This window comes from Acyrthosiphon pisum, chromosome X (assembly GCF_005508785.2).
Source record: "Acyrthosiphon pisum isolate AL4f chromosome X, pea_aphid_22Mar2018_4r6ur, whole genome shotgun sequence".
Classification (NCBI taxonomy): domain Eukaryota; kingdom Metazoa; phylum Arthropoda; class Insecta; order Hemiptera; family Aphididae; genus Acyrthosiphon; species Acyrthosiphon pisum.
Genome location: NC_042493.1, coordinates 61187963 through 61213068, shown reverse-complemented (window position 1 = coordinate 61213068; position 25106 = coordinate 61187963). Strand labels below are relative to the sequence as shown.

Sequence of the window (25106 nt, the reverse complement as noted above, 5' to 3'; positions counted from 1 at the left end):
AAAATTTGATCGAACAGTTTTTAGTAACTAAAATGTTTATGCTACCTAAGAATAATAATTGTCCTTGAAATCAGTTTTACAAAACATTATAAATTTGATCTAATATTGGATCTAGTATATTTATTATACTTGGACAATTTTTACAAATATTGTTATTGTAAGGTAATAGATTTATATTAATCACCAATTTTTCAAATCACAATTATAGTCTCTATATCTTCAAAACCTAGTATAATTGACATACAATTATCCTAAGTGGCTTGGCGCGGCGCGTTGGCTGATCCAAGTCGCGCAATACGTCTGAGAGTAAGTAACGCCCGCAGCTACTAGCTCTCGGATGGGTGACCGCACAGGTACGCAGTAGTTAAAACCTTGCCACACATACACGTGTTGCTTACCTACCGTAACAACACCTTACCAGCCACAGTTCGTTACCCCTACAACAGCTAATGGTCATACTCAGCGGGCTTATGTTCAATTTAAAAAAAAAACTACCCTTAGTACACAAAGTGAAATGGCTCAAAAACTACCCGTTAACATTTTTATCACACAGGGTCACACTGGGTGCCACCACTGGATGACTCCCTCCTCCCCTCAATCAAATCTCATCAAGTTTACTTATTGTAAAACATGTAAATACAAATTGTAAATTTATACATTCTTGTTCAATAAAAAAAAAGTCAAAATTATTTTTAAAAATTATCCACTAAACAATTTAAAGTACAAAAGAGTGTTCTAATTTTAAAAACAATAGTTTACATCTCCACTTATTAAGTAAGTAATAGAAAAAATCTCAAGAATTTGAAAATATGGTCTGTATATTTAAAAATTCCAAAAATTATATTTTGAAAAGGTAACTGCATTATTGAAAAAAAAAATGAAAGAGAGCATGCTCGGAGAAACAATCTGTATAAATTATATAAACGAATACATTAACGACAACTATGGTAATAGTTGTACACCGTCAATTCCTAATATCGTATTCATATTACTTTTAAATATTTTAATGAACAAGACATGGCGAGTAGTTTATTAAACATATTTTATATTTTCTCAATGTTAGGTCACTGCATCAGTGCAATCCATTAACCGATAGCTTCAGGTGAATGATGGTAAAACCCGAAATAATTAATACATGAGTAGGTACAGATAATTTCTGTTAAGTTGTTTAATTTTATTGGGTCCAAAACTCAAAATATTGACTCTCACATAAAGTCTCAAATAAATATCTTTAATATTTACTCAATACAATATTATAATGTTTTGGGAACACATATACCGCCAAATTGCTTGTATAATATAGGTACTGTCTATTAACCATATTATTTTCACCAAATCTGTTTTATTCGTCAAACACACAAAAATATCGATAAATTAATATATATCATGATTAAAATAATCATCTACCTAAGCAAATGTTGTTATACATTTATCTCAAAACCTTCAAAATTATTTTACTTTAAGAAATAGTAAATTATTATTTTTATATTTAAATCGTTTGATTACTTTGATTTATCCCTATGCTCTCATTTCTCGGACAAATAGAAATTCGTTTTTGGCATAGCGTCGCGATTTTACGGAGATAATATTTCCGTTTCACTTGCAATGCGTTTTAACAACATAACTACAAGGTAATTCTCTGAAAGGAAAACACTAATTTCCTTGAAATGTTTTAGTATTTTTGGAATACCTCTGTCCCTTCTTCCTTTCACTTCTGTCCTAGCTTAGTCACGAACATTTTATCCAAAAGAACAAATATTTAAGCTACCAACCCATCCACAAATAAAATTAAAAACTGTTTATAAGTACTTACCTATGATTTTTTTTTTTTATTATAAAATCAATATTGATATTATTTTACAATATTTATTAACATTAATAATGTAAACTTTAACTTCCAAAAACAAATACCTTATGCTTACGATATAATATTATGTTCCCTACAGTTCTAAAGCTCACTGCTAGGGTAAATCAATAAAATATGATATACTTATATTGTGTAATTATATTTCATCACACTGAATTAAATTCAACATAATAATATTAACTACTTATTCAATGATTATAGTTTTAAGTATAAAAAAATGATTTTACACACTGACATAATTTTACCCACCCACCTAAAAATTGTTCGGAGAAATCGCCCTAAAAAAATTTGTTCGCTATGTACATGACTGTGCATGACTGATTGTACGTATGTACTGTGTAACTAAGCTTTATATAGTGCTCAGATTTTTTGGGCCCCAGTCATTTTTGGGCGTAAAATTCGGCATGAAACAAAATAATACGCAACAATCATAATATAATACTAATAAATGATAACGTCCTGCAACTTGACCCCCAGCGCAGTTGCAGTAGCGCGCGATGAGTGTGCGCGGGAAATTTCGCGGAACTAGATTAAACGTTCGCGGAGAAATCCGATAGAGACTTTCATGGAAAACTCGCGTGAACGTAGAACGGATGCAACAATATTATGTGACTGTGATTCGCGCGATGAATAAATAAAATACCGTCCGTGACCTTAGAGACGATCGACTGACGTGTTTCCGCACGAGGTGAAAAAAAACCCACTGCCAACGACAATATTGAAATTGGGCACTTAATCGTCATTGATGCTTATACTATGCACATGCGGGTACCTATATTAAGTATATCGCGACTGTGCGTGATAGGTAATAATAATATTAACACATTGACCAGGAACGCGAATAAACAAACACGACGATGCATTATTGACGCAAACGGGCAGAGGGAAAGGGCCTTGGGGTGACTCGGTCCAAAAAATAATTTAGCTTTTTGCGCGTATGTATGATTAATAGTTATAATAATATTATTGTCTTACGACGGATGACGAGGGATAAAAATTTCATTTCAACCCCGTTTTTCAGAAAAAAATGTGAAATTTTGATAAAATTAAAAATTTCCAAAAAAATATCAGTGAAAACAACCGTTTTTTTATGGACAAATTGAGTCATTTACTGAAAAAATATATTTTGCAAAAAACGTTGTCTTTATTTATCTTCAAAAATATAGTACCTATTATAGGACTTAATATTATTTGTAATATATTTAATGTGAATATGATCCATTCCATTTTCATAATAAAAGGAGATTTTCTTAGCGCGTACCACCCACGAGTTTTCCGCGTACCATTGTTGGTACGCGTACCACAGATTTAAAATCACTGTATTAGGTGATTTAAAATTTTAAAATCTGTTCACATATACAATATAGTTATGGTATATTTAGAACAAATAACAGTATAGATAAATAATACTGATGATTATAGCTTTTTACTGGGAGCGATAAGAGCATGCAGAGGTACTAATATACTACAATTTTATTTTCTACTTTATAGAGACAACTTTTTTTTTAATGTTTAATTTGTATCAATTTTTTGCTTCAAACTATGCTGTGCAATCAGAATTTAACACTGGGCTTTAGTTTTGAAAGTAAAGCAGTTGTAAGTTAGTCCGTACATTATATAAGTCAAATAATAATATTGATTGTAGTCTAATTTATCAAAAAACTATTAAAAATGTTTTATTTGTCCGTTTTTTAATTGTGAATGTTGTACAAGTACTTTAAAATTATTTTAAGCGTAAATATAATTTTATAATTTTTTTCAAATTCCCATTTTATTTTTTGATTTGAGCTGGGTTTTTCGGAAATTCGGGAAATATGTTATTTTTAAATTCTCTAATTTGTTCATATTATGATCTGTCGCTCAGGCGAAAACAACCCCGTTTTTTTCGGGCATTTATATTCCCATAATAATTATAGGTACTGATCTACGTAGTATAAAATTACGCACACAAAATATATTATAACACTTTATTATTATTATTATTATCGTTTCCATTGCAGTGTGCCGGGCGCCGCTTCGTTTTTGGAGGTCGTCCTCGTCGTCGCGGTAATCGGTTCGATGCGTTTTTTTTCTGCCGTTGTTCATCGTCGATTCCGAAGCAGCTGGAAGGAGGAGAGTAGGAATCGTCAAATCTAGGTTATCCCGATAAATACCAAATCCCATGCCGTGTCCGTCGCACAGCAGTCCGACAGTCTCGGCCCGTCCACACCGTTCCCACTGCGTACCGCTAAAACAATATTGTGTACCTATCAATTCAACCGCAGTTACCGCGGTCGACAGTTTATTACTCGCACTTTGCACGCCGTTCCGCGATCGTCCGTCGTCGGGTCACGCACAAGATTATACTATTATCGTCGTCGTCGAGGTAAATATTATAATATTATTATTTTATCTGCTTTTTTTTTTTTATTTCCTACGATTCAAAACTCGAGTAAACTCGCGTGCACAAATATTGAAAAGGATCTGTCACAATGTACCCCTTTCGATGTTCTCGTAAGGATAACTTAGGTTTCAAATTTTTCATCCGTCCCCAGTAATTAATTATAGACTCATTCTAGTGTTGAAAGTTCAAAGCGTATAATATACTATATTAGCGAATATGTATTTACCGAAGTATTGATGTTGAATTTTTAACGCATTGATTTTTAAGATCTGTCGACAATTAAAGGGACCTATGACAATAATTATTGCTAACATTGTTTTTGATCTTATGATGGTTGGACTTTTTCTTCTGGTGTAAGTAAACTTTAGATTTGGACGAAGCACAATGTATAGCGTATAGGTGTTTTTAAAAAAATATAAGCAAAAGTTTAGTAAGTTGCTAAATAGTAAATAGTACGTAATTAACTGATAAATTATAGAAATTAAAATACTAAAACAATATATGAATGCATTGCCAAACTGAATAAAAAAAAATATTTAAATTAATATGATGATAATTTAATGACTCTATAGCTTATAGTCTACACTCTATAATATGTACCTATTTTAATTTCATGACATTTTCAAACATTCCACACGCGTACAACGAACAAGCATTTTTCTTGATTTGTTTGCTTAGTTTATTATTTTTTTTAGTTAACAAATAGGTACTAAAAATGTAATTAAGCTTGAGTATTTCAGCAATTTTCTAACTAACAAAAAATTTTACCATTTTTCGGGGAAAGCGAACTCTGTTAGTAATAATTTTTCGAATTTAAAATATCGTCAAAGTTTCTAAATTTGAGTATAATAATAATTATTCCCTTTTACCTTTTCTTTTACCTCAATTTTTTATAATTTTGTTTCTAATATGGTAGATCATTGAGAGACAAACTACAATATTATGGTTTATTGATCAAAACTAATAATTCAAGTTCAAGCCAATAACGTATTCAAGTTCATCCGTTCAAAATAAATTAATATGCCGTCACATCCAAATTGTCGTATATATTTATAATAATAAATTAATTAAATAACACGGAATCGGTGCAAATACTTAAATAATATTTCATGCAATTTTAAATGATCTTGACCTGACTTAACACGCATTTATCGACCATTTTACAGAACCAAATTCCATTTTCTATTTCTATCTTATCTATCTACATACTGAAATATAAATATGTGTGTATACTATAATGTCAATTTATAATTAATATAAAATTAAAACGTATAAACAACATATTAATATTGAGTTCACGTATCAACTATTAAAATACTAAAACTCATATTGATGACTGATAAATATATAATAGGTATTATATAGATTATAGAATACAAATATAGATATCACATTTAACTAGATCATATATTTTTTATAATTGAATAATTAAAGTTGATCAAATATAATATAGTTGTTTATTAAACTTCATATGATTTTTTTTACTATATCAGATTAAGCATTTTATCACATAAACATAAGACACAACCACGATTATAGATAGAAATAATAGTAATCGTTATTCTATCTGTAATCGTGGACTCAACTAATAAAATATACCTTAACTCATTAAAACCATACATATGCAATATATAGGTATATTATTTTTATTTAAATACATTTATTATGTATATATACTGTATACAGTGGCACCAAATAAATTGTACCTAAAATTGATGAAATTGTGTAAATTTTATTGAGAACTAACAGCTTTTTTTGTATTTTTCTTTGAATAGATAGCAGGTATGATAATTAATAAACCATAGCACGCTACTCGATATTTTTCCTCTACAAGGAAAATCTATGAGTCATAAATATTTTTTTTTTTAATAAACAAACTTGACAACAAAAACCTTACGAAAAATTGGTCAAAAACAAAAATGTTATCTGATAATTTAAAATCGATATATAATAAGATACGAGCTGCTTTAGTGTAATAGATCAATATATAAATATCTAATACTTTATATTTTTATTAAATATTTCTTTTCTACATTCCCTGTTCTATTATTTTTTTTTACGATTAGGTATTTAGTTTTTTTCATTTAAGACTTGAGTCATGATTTGTTTTGTGTATCGACAAAATTGGAATACCTTATAATATGCACATTGTTTAGATATATAACAAAAATCTATTCGAAAGTAAAAAATATTATAACATAGATAATTTAAGAATCATCAAATCAATTATTTATTGTTGTTATTATTATTATTATTATTATTAAATTACACCTAAAGCCTAAAGGTACTATAAAGTATGCATGTATTATAATGCTCATGGAAGGGATTTCCAAGGTTGTCGATTTCCCTTAAATCGCACGTTGTATATTTACAATTTTCATATTGTTTTTATGAAGTCCTGACCCAGCTTACATCGTTTATATTATGTATTTATATAATTTAAGGTATTTAATTTATAGGCTTAATTAACCAACCGCACATTGTATATTGTGGTTTATAGGCAAATATATTTTGTTCTAGCTCGGTCCCGCGAGTATTCAAAACAGTGAAATACGATAGTGCCCACTATCATAATTACTTTTCGCCGGTTACAATTATTTTTCCATTTCATGATTTCTAGAAAAAAAAAGCCCCACGTGTAGGGTACAGTTGATAATTTGTATGTTAATCTATCCCACAATCATTATACGTCGGTTCTTCTGCAGCATCAAACCAAAGATTTAAATTTCGTATGGATTACCTATAATATAATTATAAGGGTTACTATGAAATAGTTTTTAAAAAAGAAAAACTACTCTGTGTTAATATATTTTTAGTTTTTAGTTTTAGCTGAGTATGATAATATATATTAAATAAAAGAATAACATTTCAAATTTATTTAATGAAACCTATCTATAAAATAATATGTTTTATACGGGGCTTTCCTTGGTCACACAAACAACTTCTAGTCGTAACTAAAATGTATTCCACGCATTCCATTGTAATCGACGCCGCTAATCGTTTAGCACCTCTGTGATTGGCATAACACATTTAGTTTTATAAATATTTTTATTAGTTAAAATCAAATTTATATGTAGGTAGTTATTGTATGTAGGTATCTGGTATATAGTATAATAATTATAATTAACACCCTCCCTCCTTACACAAATCGTAGATACGTCACTGTATTGCCGTATCTAATCATTTATTCGTGTAAAACTATTAAAACACAAATGCGCTATTGGGAATTGTTGGGGTAAGATATTATTATATAAATGTTTAGGTTTCTTTTTACTGTCTTTTAAGCGAATGATATTTTGAAAAATCGAACATTGATAATAACATAATATTACCTATATTTGTACCACACACAGTATCTCTGACATAAATCCCAAAAAAAGTAGTCATAAGTGGTAAGATCAGGTGAACTTGGACCAAGGAGACCAGGTGCAAGGAATTGGATGATTCGTTTTGAAAAAGCCAGCTGTAGCGTATAGTTATTGCAAAGTTGACCTACTACCCGCTTACCCACCAACCTGTAACTAGGTATATATATCGTCTTTGGGGAAAACGTCCGTTTTCGGAGCGCGAACAAGCGCGTTTATTTTTATGTACAAATTGTGTATTATAATCGGTCGTCGTAAATAAACGCGATTGCGGACATATTTTGGCTATAGAGGAGCAGAGTTTCGGTCCGGAAACCAGGGGTGGATTTAGGGCAAACGAAGAAACTGTCGAGGGCGCAATTAAATTGCTTTTTTTTCATTCTTTCTTTCTTTCTTAAAGACTTTTTTTTTGTTATTATAATTTTTCAAAGGTTTAACCGCACGTTTATAATTGACTTCTGTTTATTTATTTTTGTCACTCGTGTGCCGCGCTTTTCACCGTCCCTTTAATATTATTGTGCACACCACCGCAATTAATATCAAAATAATATTTTTGTATATTAATTATTATTTTAACTTACTTGCGAGTACAATGTATCAAGCATCATCAATCATAAGAGAATTAAAAATATTCATATACTATTGATAAACTATTTCATATGTTTCCAATAAGTGGGACCAAAAACTGTCTATAATAATATGAAGGTTCACTATTTCAAAACGCCACTATTTTGCTTTCGTAGCGATTACCGTAAGAGTGGATTTTGCTGTTTTCAATAGCATCCAGCCTTAATTTTTTTAAGAGGGAAACGTAAGTACCTAAACGATACGTATATAATTTACAAGCGGTTTTCATCATATATTTCAGCCGTCTTTGAAAACCTCGTTTAGTCGTACCTATGAGAAAACCCTATAATACAGCACTCAAGACATGCACCCTCTGCAGGTCGCACTCGGAAAATGCATTTCCACCGCAATGCCGTCGCCATCACGTCAGTGTCTAACTTTGACAATAAATGTAGGTAGTAGGTACATAATATAACACCTTGACTCGTAACCAGCAGCTGACGACAAAATCATACGAACACGTACTGGCTAAACGCACAAATATAGGTATGTATAGCTATATACAGATGAGGTTTATACCGTATTTAGGGTACCAAGCTATATCTGTAAATAACACTAAAGAGCGTTCTATAGGTACGCGTCGTTCGGACGATTTCACTTCAGTTGGCAGCGAGCACGGACGCGATACGCATTATAGCCAAATCGTGTAGACGGTTCGATGAATTTGATATTAATTAATAAATTATGCATCGTATGCACTCGGCGTATGACGATAGGTTTTTTTGCGAGGACGACGATCCGGAAACGCATTTCCTCCGTCGTCGCGGTCCATTACTCATATCGTAATGATATTATTATTATTATTATTATTATTATTATGATACCTCAACTCGTAGTACGACGATGATGACTTGCGCTTTTACTTTATATGTGCGAATTATAGTTAGAACCCTTTCTGTCTGACGAATCTGTCCATCCTCGGTCGAACATATTATTATAATATTTGTTTTGTATTTTAGTGATAGTAATAAATAATACGTCGTTTTCGGACACAGGCATCTCCTGCAAGGCACGCGTGTTATTGGTCCTTGAACTACTTGATATGGCGCTACGAGACAGCTCTATATTATTAGATATAAATAACATCTATAATAATATAGTTATGCGATTGCGATTGACGGAGATGTATAATATATTTTACATAGGTATTATTATTGTACCAAAAGTTAATTTGTCGAAATAATAAGCGGTTATTAATTTCTTCCGATTTTTTTTTTATATATATAATTATTACCCGTCGACGACGACGGAGGAAAACACAATAATCATCTCATTCGCTATGTATCAATGTTGCAACGACAAACGCGATGTATTATAATAATAATTATAATATTATTGTTCGATGATAAAGAAACGCGGGCACGTGCAGGCGTCACAATCATTTTTTTTTATCTATAAATGGCGTGAAAAGTTCGAGACATTTATTCGAGTTGCCGCCTACGCAATAATTATTATTATTGTCGTCGTCGTCGTCGTTTACGCTTAGTGGAAAATGTACGTGTACCGATCCATAGTATTATAAATAATAATTACAGTAAGTTTAGTACTTACATGCGTATGTATAATTTTTTCTGGATAGGACGTTGTTGAGTTTAGGCGAATTCCTTGGTGGACCGGTTTTTTAATTTTTTTTTTTATATACTCGACCTTCACCTGTACTATTATTACGCTATATAAGTATATCTAAACACGCGTATGTATGTGTGTGTATTTTTTCCCGTTGCGTTTAAAGAGGAAAATACAAATCTGTTGACCTTTGAATTAATAAATTATTCAAATCACTGCCGAACAGCATATTAATATATTATCATTACACGCGCTCACTTGTTGTACGTCTCGATGATAATGCGTTGCGCCGCTTTATGTCGTTTTAAGTTTTTGTATTCGTTATCGTTTTAGATCTACCGCCGTTTCTACATACGCGTCGTCACACCTCCTTCGCTATAATAATATATAGGTAGATGATTTTCGAAATTCGGGTACCTATGACCATGTATTTAATTGTATAGGTACTACACAAAACGACGACATTTTGGCCCGTCTGATTGGCTAGATACCTACGATGCTATCAGTAATCACAACAAAATTATATATTAATAATTATGTTACTGTGTTGGTATGCACTATGCACCTCCCAACGTTCGGACCGGAATCGAATGTACTCTGTCGAGATGAAGGTTTTTTTCGTGTTTGGAATATAATATATATAACATTTTATTAACAATCCCGAAATCGAATTCCACTTACGAATTTCATTCCTCGTAAATTGTATAGGTATAAATGTATAATAACGAAGTTTACGTCGCTGCATGCAGTACAACAAAAAACCCTATCCATACAATTATACGAGTTGGTAAAAAAAAATAAACGCACACAGCTATAAAGAAGTAGCCACCCATTAAAGTCATAGTAATCACGCAACAACAAATTTCGATTTCAGATAAAACCGAATAATTAGCTACCGCAGAATATATTATATATGTGTATGGGTGTGTGAGAGAGTGTGTGTGTGTGTGTGTGTGTGTGTGTGTGTGTGTGTGTGTGTGTGTGTGCATTATAATATAGAATTATTTTTCGCATTAGTATATTTTTAGTGTAATTACTACAACGGTAATAGAAGTTATTATACTTTCGTTAATTAATTCAAGTAAGTACATACATTCAACTACGCAAGCCATTCCCAAAGTCAGTTGATATCTATAAACAATCGCGTAGTGAATAGATAATTAAATAGTTCAACATATACCTTTTTTCCCTATATACAGAGTGATCTAATATTCAACAAGTAACAATAATATTTATTTATTTTTATGTTTTTTTTTAGTTTTTTAGTAATTACATACTATACGTTTTCACCAAAAATTCAAACATGTGATATTTTTGAGTTGGCTTTTAACGGAAATCCATATATTTTGTCTAATATTATATTCTATATTATATTGTGCACTGTTTAAAAAACAATAATAAAAAACCTTCTGAGCCATAATTTAGAAACTAAAACTCACGAATATTAAACATTAATACTTAAAAAAAAATTAAATAGGTCAAAAATTTGAGATAAAAATATATTACTATCAACTGAGTTTTTTTAACCGTGATAATTGCTGAATTAATTGTTATAGCTGATAAGACCTAAGCTTGTAACGTGTAGTTTTTTTAGTTTTTTTTTTTTATTATGTTAAACGACGCGTTAGTAGCCAATAATAAAATCAAATTACTTCTGTTTTGTTAATTTCTTTGTGTTGTGAAAAAAATAAACGGATAAAAGTTAATTATCAGATGACAGTATCGGACAGTATATAGGTATAATAATACAACAGCGTAGATACGGTTCGACAGCGCTCAAATCATTGCAAAATATAATAGAAGAGTCGTATCTCTCTCCTCGTGGACCTTTCATTCGCAGGACGAGTGACCTAAATAATTCATTTCCGATGGTAAAAATACCTACTCGTCGTCGTTTGGTCGGATGGTCATAGACCGTAGTTATAATGTAACGTTTAATAGTGAATCGATAGTGTTATCATTGCACTGTCATCTGCCCGAGTTTTAGTCGTCCGGCGTTGTACAAAATATCCAAGCACGTGCCAATAATTATTAGTCCATCGTTTGGCACTCGTCGGAACAGCTCGTCGAAAATCAAAAATATCACAATAGACTCGTCGGGAAAACGTAAAGGTGGGGCTGCATGGCTTAAGTATATTACCTATGTATAATAAATAAAATATATACACACATTATATAATATATACGCAGGATTTTGATGGATACTAAACTTAAAATTTCCAAATTTAGGAGAGATTAACGCACGAAATGCTTGACTAAAATATATATCATAACGTGCATCGATCAAACATAACACATTGCGCCCATTACAAACGTAGGGCTCGCGTATTATGATTAAATTCTTCTAAATTAAATGTAACGCACATAACGATACATTTTAGCACTAATTAAAGTCATACACAATGTACTACGATGCCAGATAAGCGTACCTGTCTAAATGTAATACTACATATTATAAGTATATTTTTTAAAAAATATTGCAACTTAATAATATAATATTATGTTTACCAGTCTGCAGTACTAAAAAATATCATATATTATATTTCCACAAACAATTGTCTATGTGAAAAATTAATATTCAATTTAAATATAAAAACACAATCCCGCAACCGAACAAAAGTGCAGTACCGTATTATTATTATACTGCACATGTCGGAAAACAATTTTCATAAAATAGACGTCGCACACACGATGAAAACGGAAAACGTTCGAGAAAAATAGCATTTATAATGTTTATTGCATTCACATTCCCGGAAATACTCTTCGACTGAGCTGAGTGTGTTTTGATAGATGCATTGTGAATAACGTCATTTCATAAGGTTAGCAAAAAACAAAATATGTAGGTAGGTACCTACCTACCTATAATCCTCTTGTTCACCGTCCATTTAGTTTAAAATAAATATATATTTTCCAATATTATTACGGTGTTCTATAGTAAATGTATGTCCTGGGGCTTGACAGTTAATCCTTAACAGTTTTTACTTATCGTCAACATTATGTGGTAGTGCATTCAAACATAATATTATTCTCTACGAATAAGTAATAATCAGATACTGAATGCAAAATATTATTATATTTAATCGAATGTAAAACAACACCGTTAAAAAGTGAATTCACTATTTAAAAACGATAATATTTTTTTAATACTTAATTTCGTTTACAATTTATGCTTTTGAAAGGGTAGCTGTACAACCATGTATTATTGTTATATTTTTTAAGCTATATTTATGTATATTATATTTATGTTAAAATGGTTGACAGCAATAATTAAATAAATACAAATAGGTACTGAAATACCTACAATTAATACAAAATAAAAATGTTTATAAAATATTATAAATATTACATAATATTTCGGTTTATTTTTAAATCAGTCATATAATTATATTCCCTTTGTTTCTGATTAGTATCACCAAGTCGATCAATCGTATGGTAACAGATATAATTTATAAGTTATAATAGTTATTAGCCATCATACAACCATATATGAACGTTTAAAATCGGTAAGGACCGTGTTTTTTACGGTTCGATCTTGTTCAGTATCATTTCACACCTGCACAAATCAGTCATATCGTACAGCTCCATGTCTCCATCTAATGATATATAATTATGGAAATATTATTGAATTCTCTAGCTGTATTCGTAAACCACCGCCTTATGATCTGAAAAGTTTCGATCTCTTATTTGTACCTACACCTACTTACCTATGTGATTTGAAGCAGGTTTCACATAGATACGTTCTTACATTTGAAATATAAATATTCATTGGTCTACGCACCTTATTGACAAAGTCTAAAGCATACCTAGCTAGATACAATAATAAACGAATGCCGAATCGATTATAATCTATGATATTCGCCAACCGCGTTTAATGCGGCTTTTACCATTGGCAAAACTCCAATAATGATAATATAATATTATTATGTAATATGTAAATATTCAGTCCGATCGTGTCACGTATTTACTTTGTCCTTACAACCATGATTTAAATAATTGACACATTAAAATATATATGTACGACATTCTTTGCACTTTGATTACCTAGTGAATATAGTTAGTGATGAAATCATAAAAAATCGTAAAATATATCTAATTAGTGGTATAAGGTGACAGAGCGATTTTGGCCTTCACTTAGAATCGTTTTTCGTGTACATTTATTTATCATTGAATTCAAATTTAACAAAATCATATGCATTACAGTGACTATTATGACTCCATGATACTGTACATCAGAGTCGATACCGACTTTTCCTAATTTTTCTTCAGTTTAATGTTTAAATTAAGCTTTGAAATCTCGAATTTTTAATGCCAAAGCTGCGGGGACAGGCCACTAATAGATAACTGTTTTATTCCAGGAACATCTCATATAGTCTATAATGGCAATCACGGTAGTCTCGACTCATCTGTATCCTTTGGAAAACGCGGTGGAACATCACTCCGACCGTTTCGAATTGATACAGGATGGATCAACAGTAATATTTCGCCGCGGACAACCATTTTATTTTGGCATTAAGTTCGACAAGCCGTTCGACAAGACCAAAGACATCGTCAGAATCGTTTTGGTGACAGGTGAGCTATGACATGGCATTTTATGTCATTAAATAAAAAATAAGCAACAAACATATAATCAAAATATTACATCATAGCAGGATAAATTATATAAAAATTCGACGTTTTAAAACCGTGTCTAAATCCTTCGTGTTTAGAATCGTTTTGCATACCTATAATATTATTATTATTTACATTTTTTTTTTCAATAAGGGGAAAGAGAAATTTTTTTACGAAAATGGTCAACGGAAACAAAGGGCGTTTTGTGGGAAAATATTTGCCTCGTTCATAAAAACATTGCCTAAAAATACATGCTCATACATAATACCCATCGGATAACACCTCTCGTTTTGGGGGTGTGGGTTTATTATTTTTGATCCAACTCAGTTACCGTGACACTTAAAATTAGTACATTTTCGGGTGACCATCAATCGGGTGTCATAACGACGACTTCTCAGTTGTTACATTAGAAGCTATTTATAATTTATATACATAGGAACTTACATGGGGTAATTAATTTGCACGTTGGTATATTTCATTACACAGGACCGACCCCGACTCCAGCCAAGGGCACGAGCGCCGCGCTTATTGTCAAAGATAAAGAGGACCTGATCGCCGACAGATGGGACGCCCGGTTCAGCAGCTTCGCCGGATCCACCGTCACCATACAGGTCAGACAATAAAAATTATATTATTTTTCATATAAAAGGCGTTGCACAAACAATGAACTGGATTTTGTTGCTTACATTTTTAAAAAGTATATAAAGAATAGAAGTGGCATAGATAGCGAATGGGGGACACTTAGAGCCTTAATATCCCACAATTATTCAAAGCTTCCCTAAATTTATTTAATAATACAATTTTTTTTTTATGTTATTTATTGTCTCATTATAATCAGGAAGGTTTTAGCACCCCCTCCCCCTTAAATTCTATCAAATCTTTGCCAATAACTGAGGGCACATGGAACATTTCGGAGAGTATACTCAGTCACAACTTATATATGATATACATATAAACTACTATATTATTATTACACACGATATATTAAAAAGATATGCAGCCGTTAGCTTAAATTAAGGGATGTGCTCTCGTTGGAGATTTGCATCATTCATTTGATAGGCTGGTCGGGTGCGCGTACTCAGTGGTAGATCTAAGCACAAAATACTAAATAGTATACGTGATATAAATATATAAGATATAATGTGGACTGGACTTTGGCACCGGCTGTATAGGTATTCCGTCGGTACAGCATCGGTATTATACCTATATTATAGGTAATTTTATAATTATTGGTACATCAAAAACGTTTTTTGGTCATTGCCGTTAAGACGTAAAATCGCATAATTGCATATCTCAATCATAAACAACGTGTACCTATTCCAGGTGCAAATACCGCCATACGCGCCTGTTTCCGTGTGGAAAATGATCGTGCACACGGCCAAGAAGGGTGTGGCCGGAGTCAATCAACATCTAATAGACAAAGCCGTCTACGTGCTGTTCAACCCTTGGTGTCCGAGTGAGTTATAATATAGCCATGTATTAAGTGATACATTTTTGCAAAGTTGTCTGTGTGGGGGTGAGGGTGTATGCTATTATAGGCAAACGATATATTATATAATTTTACCGCGTACAAAACGGCCATGGTACTTTGTCACCTCACAAACTCCTCTAAAACACTATGAACAGAAACTTTTGATGATAATCGAATATTCCTTTGCTACTCATCCAAATTATAAGTCGTCGTCTTCGTCATCATGATACACGTTCATTTGTCCTCATTACACTTATATTGTTTTGTTTTTCTTTCATAAATAAAAATGCTAATCCCGAAGACCGATCGTCGACTTGCGTCACACTAATGGTAGATTTATCGTTATCCTCTACCGCGATGATCAAAAACATTCAGGCGTGTACTAACTCGCAAGTGTGTTTTCCAGATGACATTGTCCATATGAACGACGACGAACAGTTGGAAGAGTATGTGCTCAACGATAACGGCAAAGTGTGGCAAGGCACGTACAAAGAACCCAAAGGATACCAATGGTTCTTCGGACAGTTTGAAGCAGTAGTCCTGCCGTCCATCATGATGTTGCTCGACAGAGCCTCTATCCCGCACCAAGACAGGGCTGACCCGGTGAAAATGGCTAGAAGCATTTCGGCAATCGTAAGCTGCTCGTTTTTACACAATTATCATAATTATTATTTCGTACTTTCATTATCATTAGATTATTGTATATGGCACCATAGTACTTGCGCCGTTTCAGTAAGACGATGACAATAAATCATAAATCATAACAATAAAAGCGTTACATACAATATTCTCGCATTATGACGTGTTTCTGTCGACTAATTGTACCAGAACCCATTTTTAACACTCAACTCACAACTGCTTATTTCTAGACAAATAACGTGGACGACAATGGTCTAGTCGAGGGAAAATGGGACGGTTCGTTCGAAGACGGCACCAGTCCATTTGCATGGATAGGCAGCACCCCAATTTTCGAAGAGTTTTACAATACTCAACTACCAGTGAAGTATGGACAGTGTTGGGTATTTTCCGGTGTCATCGTTACAAGTGAGTTTTCGTAAAATATTTGCAACGACTGTTTACGTTCAAATCAGGGTACTATAGAGTTTAAGTAATTACTATAATAACTCCAGTGAGACAGTGGAAGTGATGTATCTGTTTTGCCTAACTAAAACGCCGTGCGATCGAAATTGAGTTATTCATTGTTGAATCTCAGTTAAAAGTAAAATCCAGGGATAGCGAAGAATTATTATACTATCATCGCATAATAATATAAACTCTACTGAATTCTTTTTTTATGATATTTTCACTGCAAAGTCAAATTGTTCTTTCTACCACGTCAAGTTAAGACTAGAAAATGCAAATAAACTTTAGATTTACTTAAACTCTCTTAAATTCGGATTGCTGAGGCTTGGAACAGATGCAGCAGTGGTCGTATTCAAGTGTGTATACACCCAATTTTAAATCTTGGTGGTCACGGTGTGTTGCAGTTTGTAGGGCGCTGGGAATACCTTGTCGGTCGGTGACCAACTACATGTCAGCGCATGACACGAACGCCAGTTTAACCATCGACACTTACATCGACATGAACGGCGAGAAGCTCAACAACCACCCGGGAAGCTATACAAACGACTCGTGCTGGAACTTCCACGTGTGGAACGACGTGTGGATGGACAGACCTGATTTGGCCAAAGGTTACGGCGGATGGCAATCTATCGATGGGACACCGCAGGAGACGAGCGACAGTAAGGAGTTTTGAATTTTTTTATCCACGATAAACGTGGTTGATCGCGTATCATCTGTATCACGGGCACCTGTAGATTTTTTTCGGTGACCTAAGTACGCGTGACCCGATCGAAGTAATTCATACTCGTAAACACCGTTGACGTTTCAACGTTTTCATCAAATTTCACTATAGTATTACACTGCAGTAGAAACCCTGCAGTATAATATTGTGTTTATTAACAAGTGGATTTCGATATTATAATGTTATATTACTTTGACTTCTTAACATGGCACATTATACGCTATTATTATAATTTTTCATTTATTCAAGACTGTACAGGCCTTTTAGGGCTTCGGCTTTCTATCAACCTGCACAGGTGCCTGCAAACATTTTACTCTCAGCATTATTAGTAAATTATGAAAGGCATACGACGAGACAACTGACATTTTAATAACTTCAACCAAACACGTTTCTGGCACCCAACAGGTATGTACAGATGTGGTCCTGCGCCCGTCGAGGCAGTCCGACGGGGTGAAGTCAACATCGGGTTCGACACGACATTCGTTTACACGGAAGTGCGGGCCGACATGTGCGTTTTCAAAGAATCGGAAGACGGATTTTGGGCCAGAGTGAAGACGATACCGAATTAGTGAGTACTGAGTGCATATAATAGAGGTGTAACACGATACCCCTTACCGTCTTTTTCCATCAATAACCGTTTCCACCAAAACAGATATTGACCAATTCTACGTTTCCACTTTCTACTAAGACAATTGCTATATCATTAAAATCACATGCTGTTGAACAGTAAGTTTATCTAAAATACTATAAAATATGAAACAAAAAGTATATTTTACGTTTTAATATTTTAGAATAATTTATTGTAAGCAATAGTGCAATACTAAGAAAAATAATGCAATTAATGTAGTTAGGTATATTGTATTTTTTAAAAATATTATAATGATAATCTATATAATAGGGTCTATAATAGTATACCTAATAATATACAGATTTTCGATATTTTAGTAGTATTTGAAATAAACTTTCTATATAACATCATTAATTATTAAAAGTACATAAATTGTTTTGGCGGAAACATGGAATTGGCCAGTTTGTAGAAAAGGGCACACCTTTCAGATATAATACTGGTATAAAGCACATTAAATTTCTATTATTATCAATGACCCGAGGTAGCTACGTCTAGGTACAATTTTATTTAATAATTAGTAATTACAAAAAAATAATAATATGTCAATCGAATTTTTATGGTACTGACGTTTCGAGTATTTCTATACTAATAACCGATAATTTTGTTTTCAAAGCTATTATACTTATAAGGCTAGCTGTTCAACATATTTTTTAAACAAAACGCAAAATTTACTGAAAACTGATGATATCATACTGTATCTACGTTAAAACCATTTCATTGGATTCTGCTCTACCTATATAGCACATATTTGTATTGTCTTATGCTTATATATGCATAATATTACATAGGCACAGACTATATTAGATCTTTTATATACCCAGTATACCACACCACTCAGTATATATACCTTGTACCTATATATATTGTATTACTTTATTACGGCTATTCATATTATTACCGTACGCACTGACAGACAAAAACTACATAAAATATTAAAATATATTATTATTGATGGTAATGGAGGGAGGGGTGTGTATTCATGTATTTTGACTTTGAAATTATTCCATCCTTCCACGTCCAGCGTAGGTAAGAAAAACTGTGCCTTTGGCACACACTCGACGCATTAGTGATTGCCATAACAATATGATGCGTATACTAGATGATATTATAATATAGGTATAATACAAAGATATCATAAAATATACTTGAATTTTGCAGCTAATAACTTATTGCAATTAATTATAATATATAATATTACCTACCATATTATAATAACTAATAATAATCGGCCATATACCTAATGCATAACATGTTTGGTTTGTAGCGTCGGAAAACTAATAGTGACGAAAAAAATCGGACAAGAAGTGTTACCGGAAATCGAAGACATGGAAGACATTACTGAACTCTACAAAAATCCTTTCGGTATGAATGAAAACTAGTTATAATAATATTAATAATATGTAGATTATAGTTTAAATTATTTTGTCACGTCTACGAGATAGAGAGGGAAACAGACAACATACAATAGTAATTAATATAGTATCCCAAATCGAGCCAACAATTATCCATTTTTTTTTTTTAAATGACACTATTCATTATTTCTGAAAATAATAATAGCTGCCCAATAATAACTTAAGAAAAATGATAGTACTTACCGAAAACGTGGAAAACGCCCGTAAAATGGATGTAAATAATATTATTATGTGATAATAATATAATCATACAAAATCGTTTTGTACCTATAACGGAAAAATAAACCGGAAAAATATTTTTACACTAAATGCATAATAATACGTCTTAGCACAATATTACAAGTCGTTTATCACTTGTATAGTTACGATCGACGGACACGCACAGGGCGTATCAAGACAAACATTTTTATCGTTATTCGAGTAGGTATTTGATATTTTGACCTACGTCGTGGTCACAACGATATTTATATACCTGTAACTATTTAAAAGGTTTTCACTATTTATAACTGTCTCCATCACTCCAACAACTGACATATCCGATCAATTCAATCAGGGTTCGAGACGATATCAGAGTAAAATAAATGACGTCACGGTGCACGTGTCAATTTTTTCGTAGACAATATTCCAACTATGCAGATGTGCAACTATTATTAATTTTGAGTTAATTTCACTAATATTGACGACGATCGGGTGGAAGTAGAGTTGGAGATTTTAGAAAAGGATAGTTGTAGATAAGTGCAATTATAAGACCAATATATTTGGGCCAGTTGTGCCGCTGGAATAGTAGTCATAATATCAATTTATGAGATATAGTAAATATATTATATGTTTAGACAATATATAAACAACTATTTACTATACGAGACGTCCGTTGTTGATCTAGACTCACCTGAGGACAAAATGGCAGTGAAAAAAGCCATTAAGATGGTTCCGATCGCCCAGGATATATACGACATGGATGACTCACAAATCGAAGACGTCGAGTTCAAGCTCTCCGACATCGAACAAATCACACTGGGCGAAAGTTTCAAAATCGCAATGAGCATGCACGTAAGACAAGATATAACACATCACTATTTTTAATAAGTACCTATACTTACTTTAAAAAAAAAAGAACGTTCGATGATATATTAAACATATTATTACATACTATAATAGCACATTTAAAAGAGCGATGAGAGGGGGTGCTAATTAAGTATCTAAATGAATTATATATGCCATTGACTACAATATATAATTAGTACTTTTTTTCCCCCTTGTTAATTACTACATGGGAGCCGAACTATTTTCACATTGCTTGGCCCATATATAATTAGTACTTACTACTTAGTTAAACTAAACTTCACTTACCTCGCCACGTGGTACCTATATTAAATGTATTATTATTATTATTATTATTATTATTAATCATCACACAGAACACGTCTTCGGAACCACGGTCCGTTTCAATCGTACTGTCGGCATCGTCGATCCTGTACACTGGAACGACAATCAACAAGTTGAAAAGAAGCGATGCGAAATTCGTCCTGAAACCCAATCAAAGTACGTATTTCCCATAATATATTGTACATTATCTATGGTATTTTCCCGTGGTTCTCAAGAGGCGGCTTTTTCGATTTTATATTTGTTACTGAGAAGTCTGCGGTTCAGTGAGAGTATAAACGTATAGGAAAAACTATTGAGTTGTGTTATGCCCGCTATGGTAATTATGGGACATGTAGGACCGGTGGCAGTTCTGGGTTTATCCACCCATAAACAAATGTGGCTGCTGCCTTGTGCGGAAATTGTATGAAGGTAAAAATAAAAGTATATAAATATATACGAACGATTTTTAACCGGCAAACATCCAGTTCAAAAGTTAGAAACAACAAAAAAAAAGGAGGACACTAAGTAACTGATCTGCTGTACAGTAGGTAATCCAGGTTCCGAGTGTACCTTATCATTTATTAAGTCACTAACCACTGTAATAGTGTACCTATGTACTCAATTTGAATTCAAATAGGTATAGCTATAAATCTATAATCATTTTAAATTTTATAAATTTACAAACTATATATATATCTTATAATCTATATTATGTATCTTTAATATAAAACTAATAATAACTTATATGAGGAACTTTGTATTACATTTTCAAACTCTTTGACCAAGTGAACATTTTCCATCGATATTTATAAAAAAAAAAACTAAATAAAACTGAAAATGTGAAATGTCTATAAATAATTATTCAAAAATAGTCCAAATATGTTTAGCATTATACCATGTACTATGTAGTTATAGAAAAAGCTAATACAACCATTTGGTGAACATTTCAAGTATCTACGGTTAATGGTTATTCGTCTTTGAATAAAATAAGAAAATATATTTTGGAAAAACTAGTTTTGCATAAATATTCTGGATTTTCCTTGTTAGTTTTTCCCGATTATTTTGAAGAAATAATTTGAAGGGAATTAAAAACTTTGAACTCCTAAAAATATCTAATATAATATTCACTTTCTTATACCAGAAAAAATATGGAAGTTGAAAATCAAAGTATTTTTCTACTATAAATCGTGTACACATTTACCTACACAAACAAAAAAAAAAAAACAAAAAACGCATCATTGTAAAATCAATACAATCTCGATCCGCTCAGAATTTAAAAGTACAAAAACTACAAAATAAAAAACTCCTGTGCCTTAATAAAATGTATGAATAAATATATTGCATTCCATCGGATAGAAATCTTACAGACATATTATTATTGTCGTCATAAACGTTTAACGGTTTCCGTCTGTTAATTTAGGAGAAAATGTCCACACTTTCGTGAAACCGTCAGAGTACATGGACAAAATGTCGTCGCACAGTTTGATAAGAATAACGGCCGTGGCCAACGTCGAAGGTACGGAACAGCTGTGGAGCCAAGATGACGACTTTTTAGTACAAAAGCCGCAGCTCGATGTAAAAGTGAGTGTGTAAATAAAATTGCAAAAGGGATGTAAATATCTCGACGACACTTATGAAAAAGAATCGAAAAAATAGGCCACGAGCGTCTCAGACTCGTAGTGGAATCATCCTACAGAAACATTACGACGGTAGTAAAGGAAGGGCCAATTCCAGTCTTGTAAAGTATTCGAATAAAAGTATTTGAATACTTTTTTTTTAAAGTATCCAAATACGTATTCTGAATAATTTTATTTGTATTATTTATTTATTAAAAAAAAAAATACTTTTTTCCGATCCAGAAAAATAGTTTTAAATTTGTGACAAGACATATAATATAAATCATGAACATTAATTTTATTCTTTGAACGAAATATATTATTGGCCCATGATATGATTATTTTTATAAACACCAATGTGTTGTATCCCGTAGATTATAAATAACTCGTGATTACGATGTATTTTTAATTATTAATTAATAAATGTTAATTAGTTTAAAAAAAGTATTCTAATAGTATTCGAATATGTATTCTGAATATATTTTTTTAAGAACTATTCGAATACGTATTTTGAATACCTTAATTCTCATTTATTCGAATATGTATTCCAAACACAAAATAAAAGTATTCTTTAAAATACTGGCCAATTCCCATTATTACCTATTTATTAAGAGGTGTTTAGGTTCAAAACGATGTCTCATTTAAATACTGTAGATGTACAGATGCCTGAATATTCACCATTACCGAATGTATTGTTAACATTTTCTCTAGTGTAATAGTTAATTAATATACTATTAAACAGTATAATATATTATTTCCATCGAAAAACAAAATATTTACTAGGTTATAAACATACTTTTAAAAAACATTATTAAACACATTTATAATAAATTACATAACTACCTTTAAAGTGAAACCCAATTTTTTACACATATCATTCAGATAGATGTGAGGTTCTAGAATCTTATAAAAAAAAATATTCATTATAAGTATTTATGTAGGTAAGTGTATAACCACTGAACCGAGATGATATCATGCCATATCAGCATATAGAATTATACATTTATTTTTCATTAGCTTTCAGCATTATATTATATTATAGAATATATAGGTACAATTTTTGATCTTAATATTTGTCTTATAGCTAAATTCACAACTTCAAGTTAACAAACAGTGCGAAGCAACATTTTCTTTCACTAATCCTTTGTCTGTTACTTTAACGGATTGCACATTCAGCGTTGAAGGCCCAGGAATCCACAGAGTCATCAAATTCAGGTAAAACACTTACACACTATAAGCACCATAGACATAAATACGTAATATATAAATTGGATATATTAAATAATGTCTATGATAAGCACCGATACCGCCACCACCTACCAAATAAATTATAGCATCGCTACAATAATAATGTCTTGTTAATATATTTTTTAAATATATATTATTTGTTCACATAGAGACGTCATGCCTAACGAAAAGTATGTCACATACACGGAAACGTTCACGCCAGAAAATGACGGACAGCGGACCGTGACGGTGTCTTTCAACTCCAAACAGCTCACAGACATTAAAAACACCATTACAGCCACAGTATTACCGTGAAAAAAAATCATAATATTAATGTTAAGGAAAAATCATAAATCTGTTGTTTAAGAAAAATAAAATGTTTAAACTGTATAATAAATATAATAAATATGATTTCGACAAAATTAAGCTTGTTATTCACAGTGAAATCTTCAAAAAAACAAAAACTATAATTGAGATACAATACAATCACTGTAAAATATTACCAAGGCTGGGCATTAACGAGTTAAAAATTAAAATTAAGTTAAAACGTTAAGTTAATTTTAATTAAGTTAATTAACTCGTTACTTTTTTTTCAAATTAACTTTTAATTTAATAAGTTACTTTTTTTTCAAGATTAACGTGTTAACTTCAAGTTAATTTTATTTCAAAAATATCTAAATTAAGTTAATTTTCGTCCGAAGAATAATGCAAATTTTTGAATGTGTTTTTACTTTGATGTATCATTTTAAATTTCCCCAGTAATTTTCTTGGACGTAAAGAAAAACGGAACTTTTCTCCTTTACGGGACACCCCTTTTTTTGGGTAAAAAAAATGTTGGTGAAATCAGAATTTGGCGCACGAAGTTATTCTCGAAGTTATAGCTAATTGAAGTTTTAACTTTATATAATAACCCTTAAATATCTATAATGCTTGATTTCTCGCTACGCTCGCTCGGACATTAAATCGAAAATATCCCCCTATTTGCTGTGTAAACCACCACGGGTGAACATAGGTTTTCAAAATATGTATTTAAAGTATACGTTTATCGCAAGCGTGGCCACTCGCTCGCTACGTTCGCTCGGACATTAAAATCGAAAATATCCCCCTATTTGCCGTGTAAACCACCACTGGGCCACAACTGGGACCGCTTGGAGACGCGACATTTAT

General features: G+C 31.9%; 1 protein-coding gene across 1 annotated transcript; it reads left to right on the top strand.

Moving 5' to 3' along the window:
- The first annotated feature begins 3984 nt into the window (after nt 1-3984).
- Nucleotides 3985-24361, top strand: LOC100164391 (hemocyte protein-glutamine gamma-glutamyltransferase). Its single transcript, XM_001947197.3, has 14 exons — nt 3985-4232; nt 14164-14377; nt 14903-15027; nt 15740-15872; nt 16294-16520; nt 16757-16931; nt 17375-17629; nt 18097-18259; nt 19584-19681; nt 20615-20781; nt 21150-21273; nt 22517-22677; nt 23797-23927; nt 24110-24361. The coding sequence occupies exons 2-14, from the start codon at nt 14185-14187 to the stop codon at nt 24252-24254; spliced, it is 2097 nt and encodes a 698-aa protein (XP_001947232.2). The 5' UTR covers nt 3985-4232; nt 14164-14184; the 3' UTR covers nt 24255-24361.
- Nucleotides 24362-25106: the final 745 nt, after the last annotated feature.

Coding starts and splice junctions, on each gene's coding strand:
- LOC100164391 (XM_001947197.3), top strand. CDS start 14,185: ATGGCAATCACGGTAGTCTCGACTCATCTGTATCCTTTGGAAAACGCG. Junction 15,873..16,293: donor GTTCAACCCTTGGTGTCCGA/GTGAGTTATAAT, acceptor TGTGTTTTCCAG/ATGACATTGTCCATATGAAC. Junction 22,678..23,796: donor AGCCGCAGCTCGATGTAAAA/GTGAGTGTGTAA, acceptor TTTGTCTTATAG/CTAAATTCACAACTTCAAGT.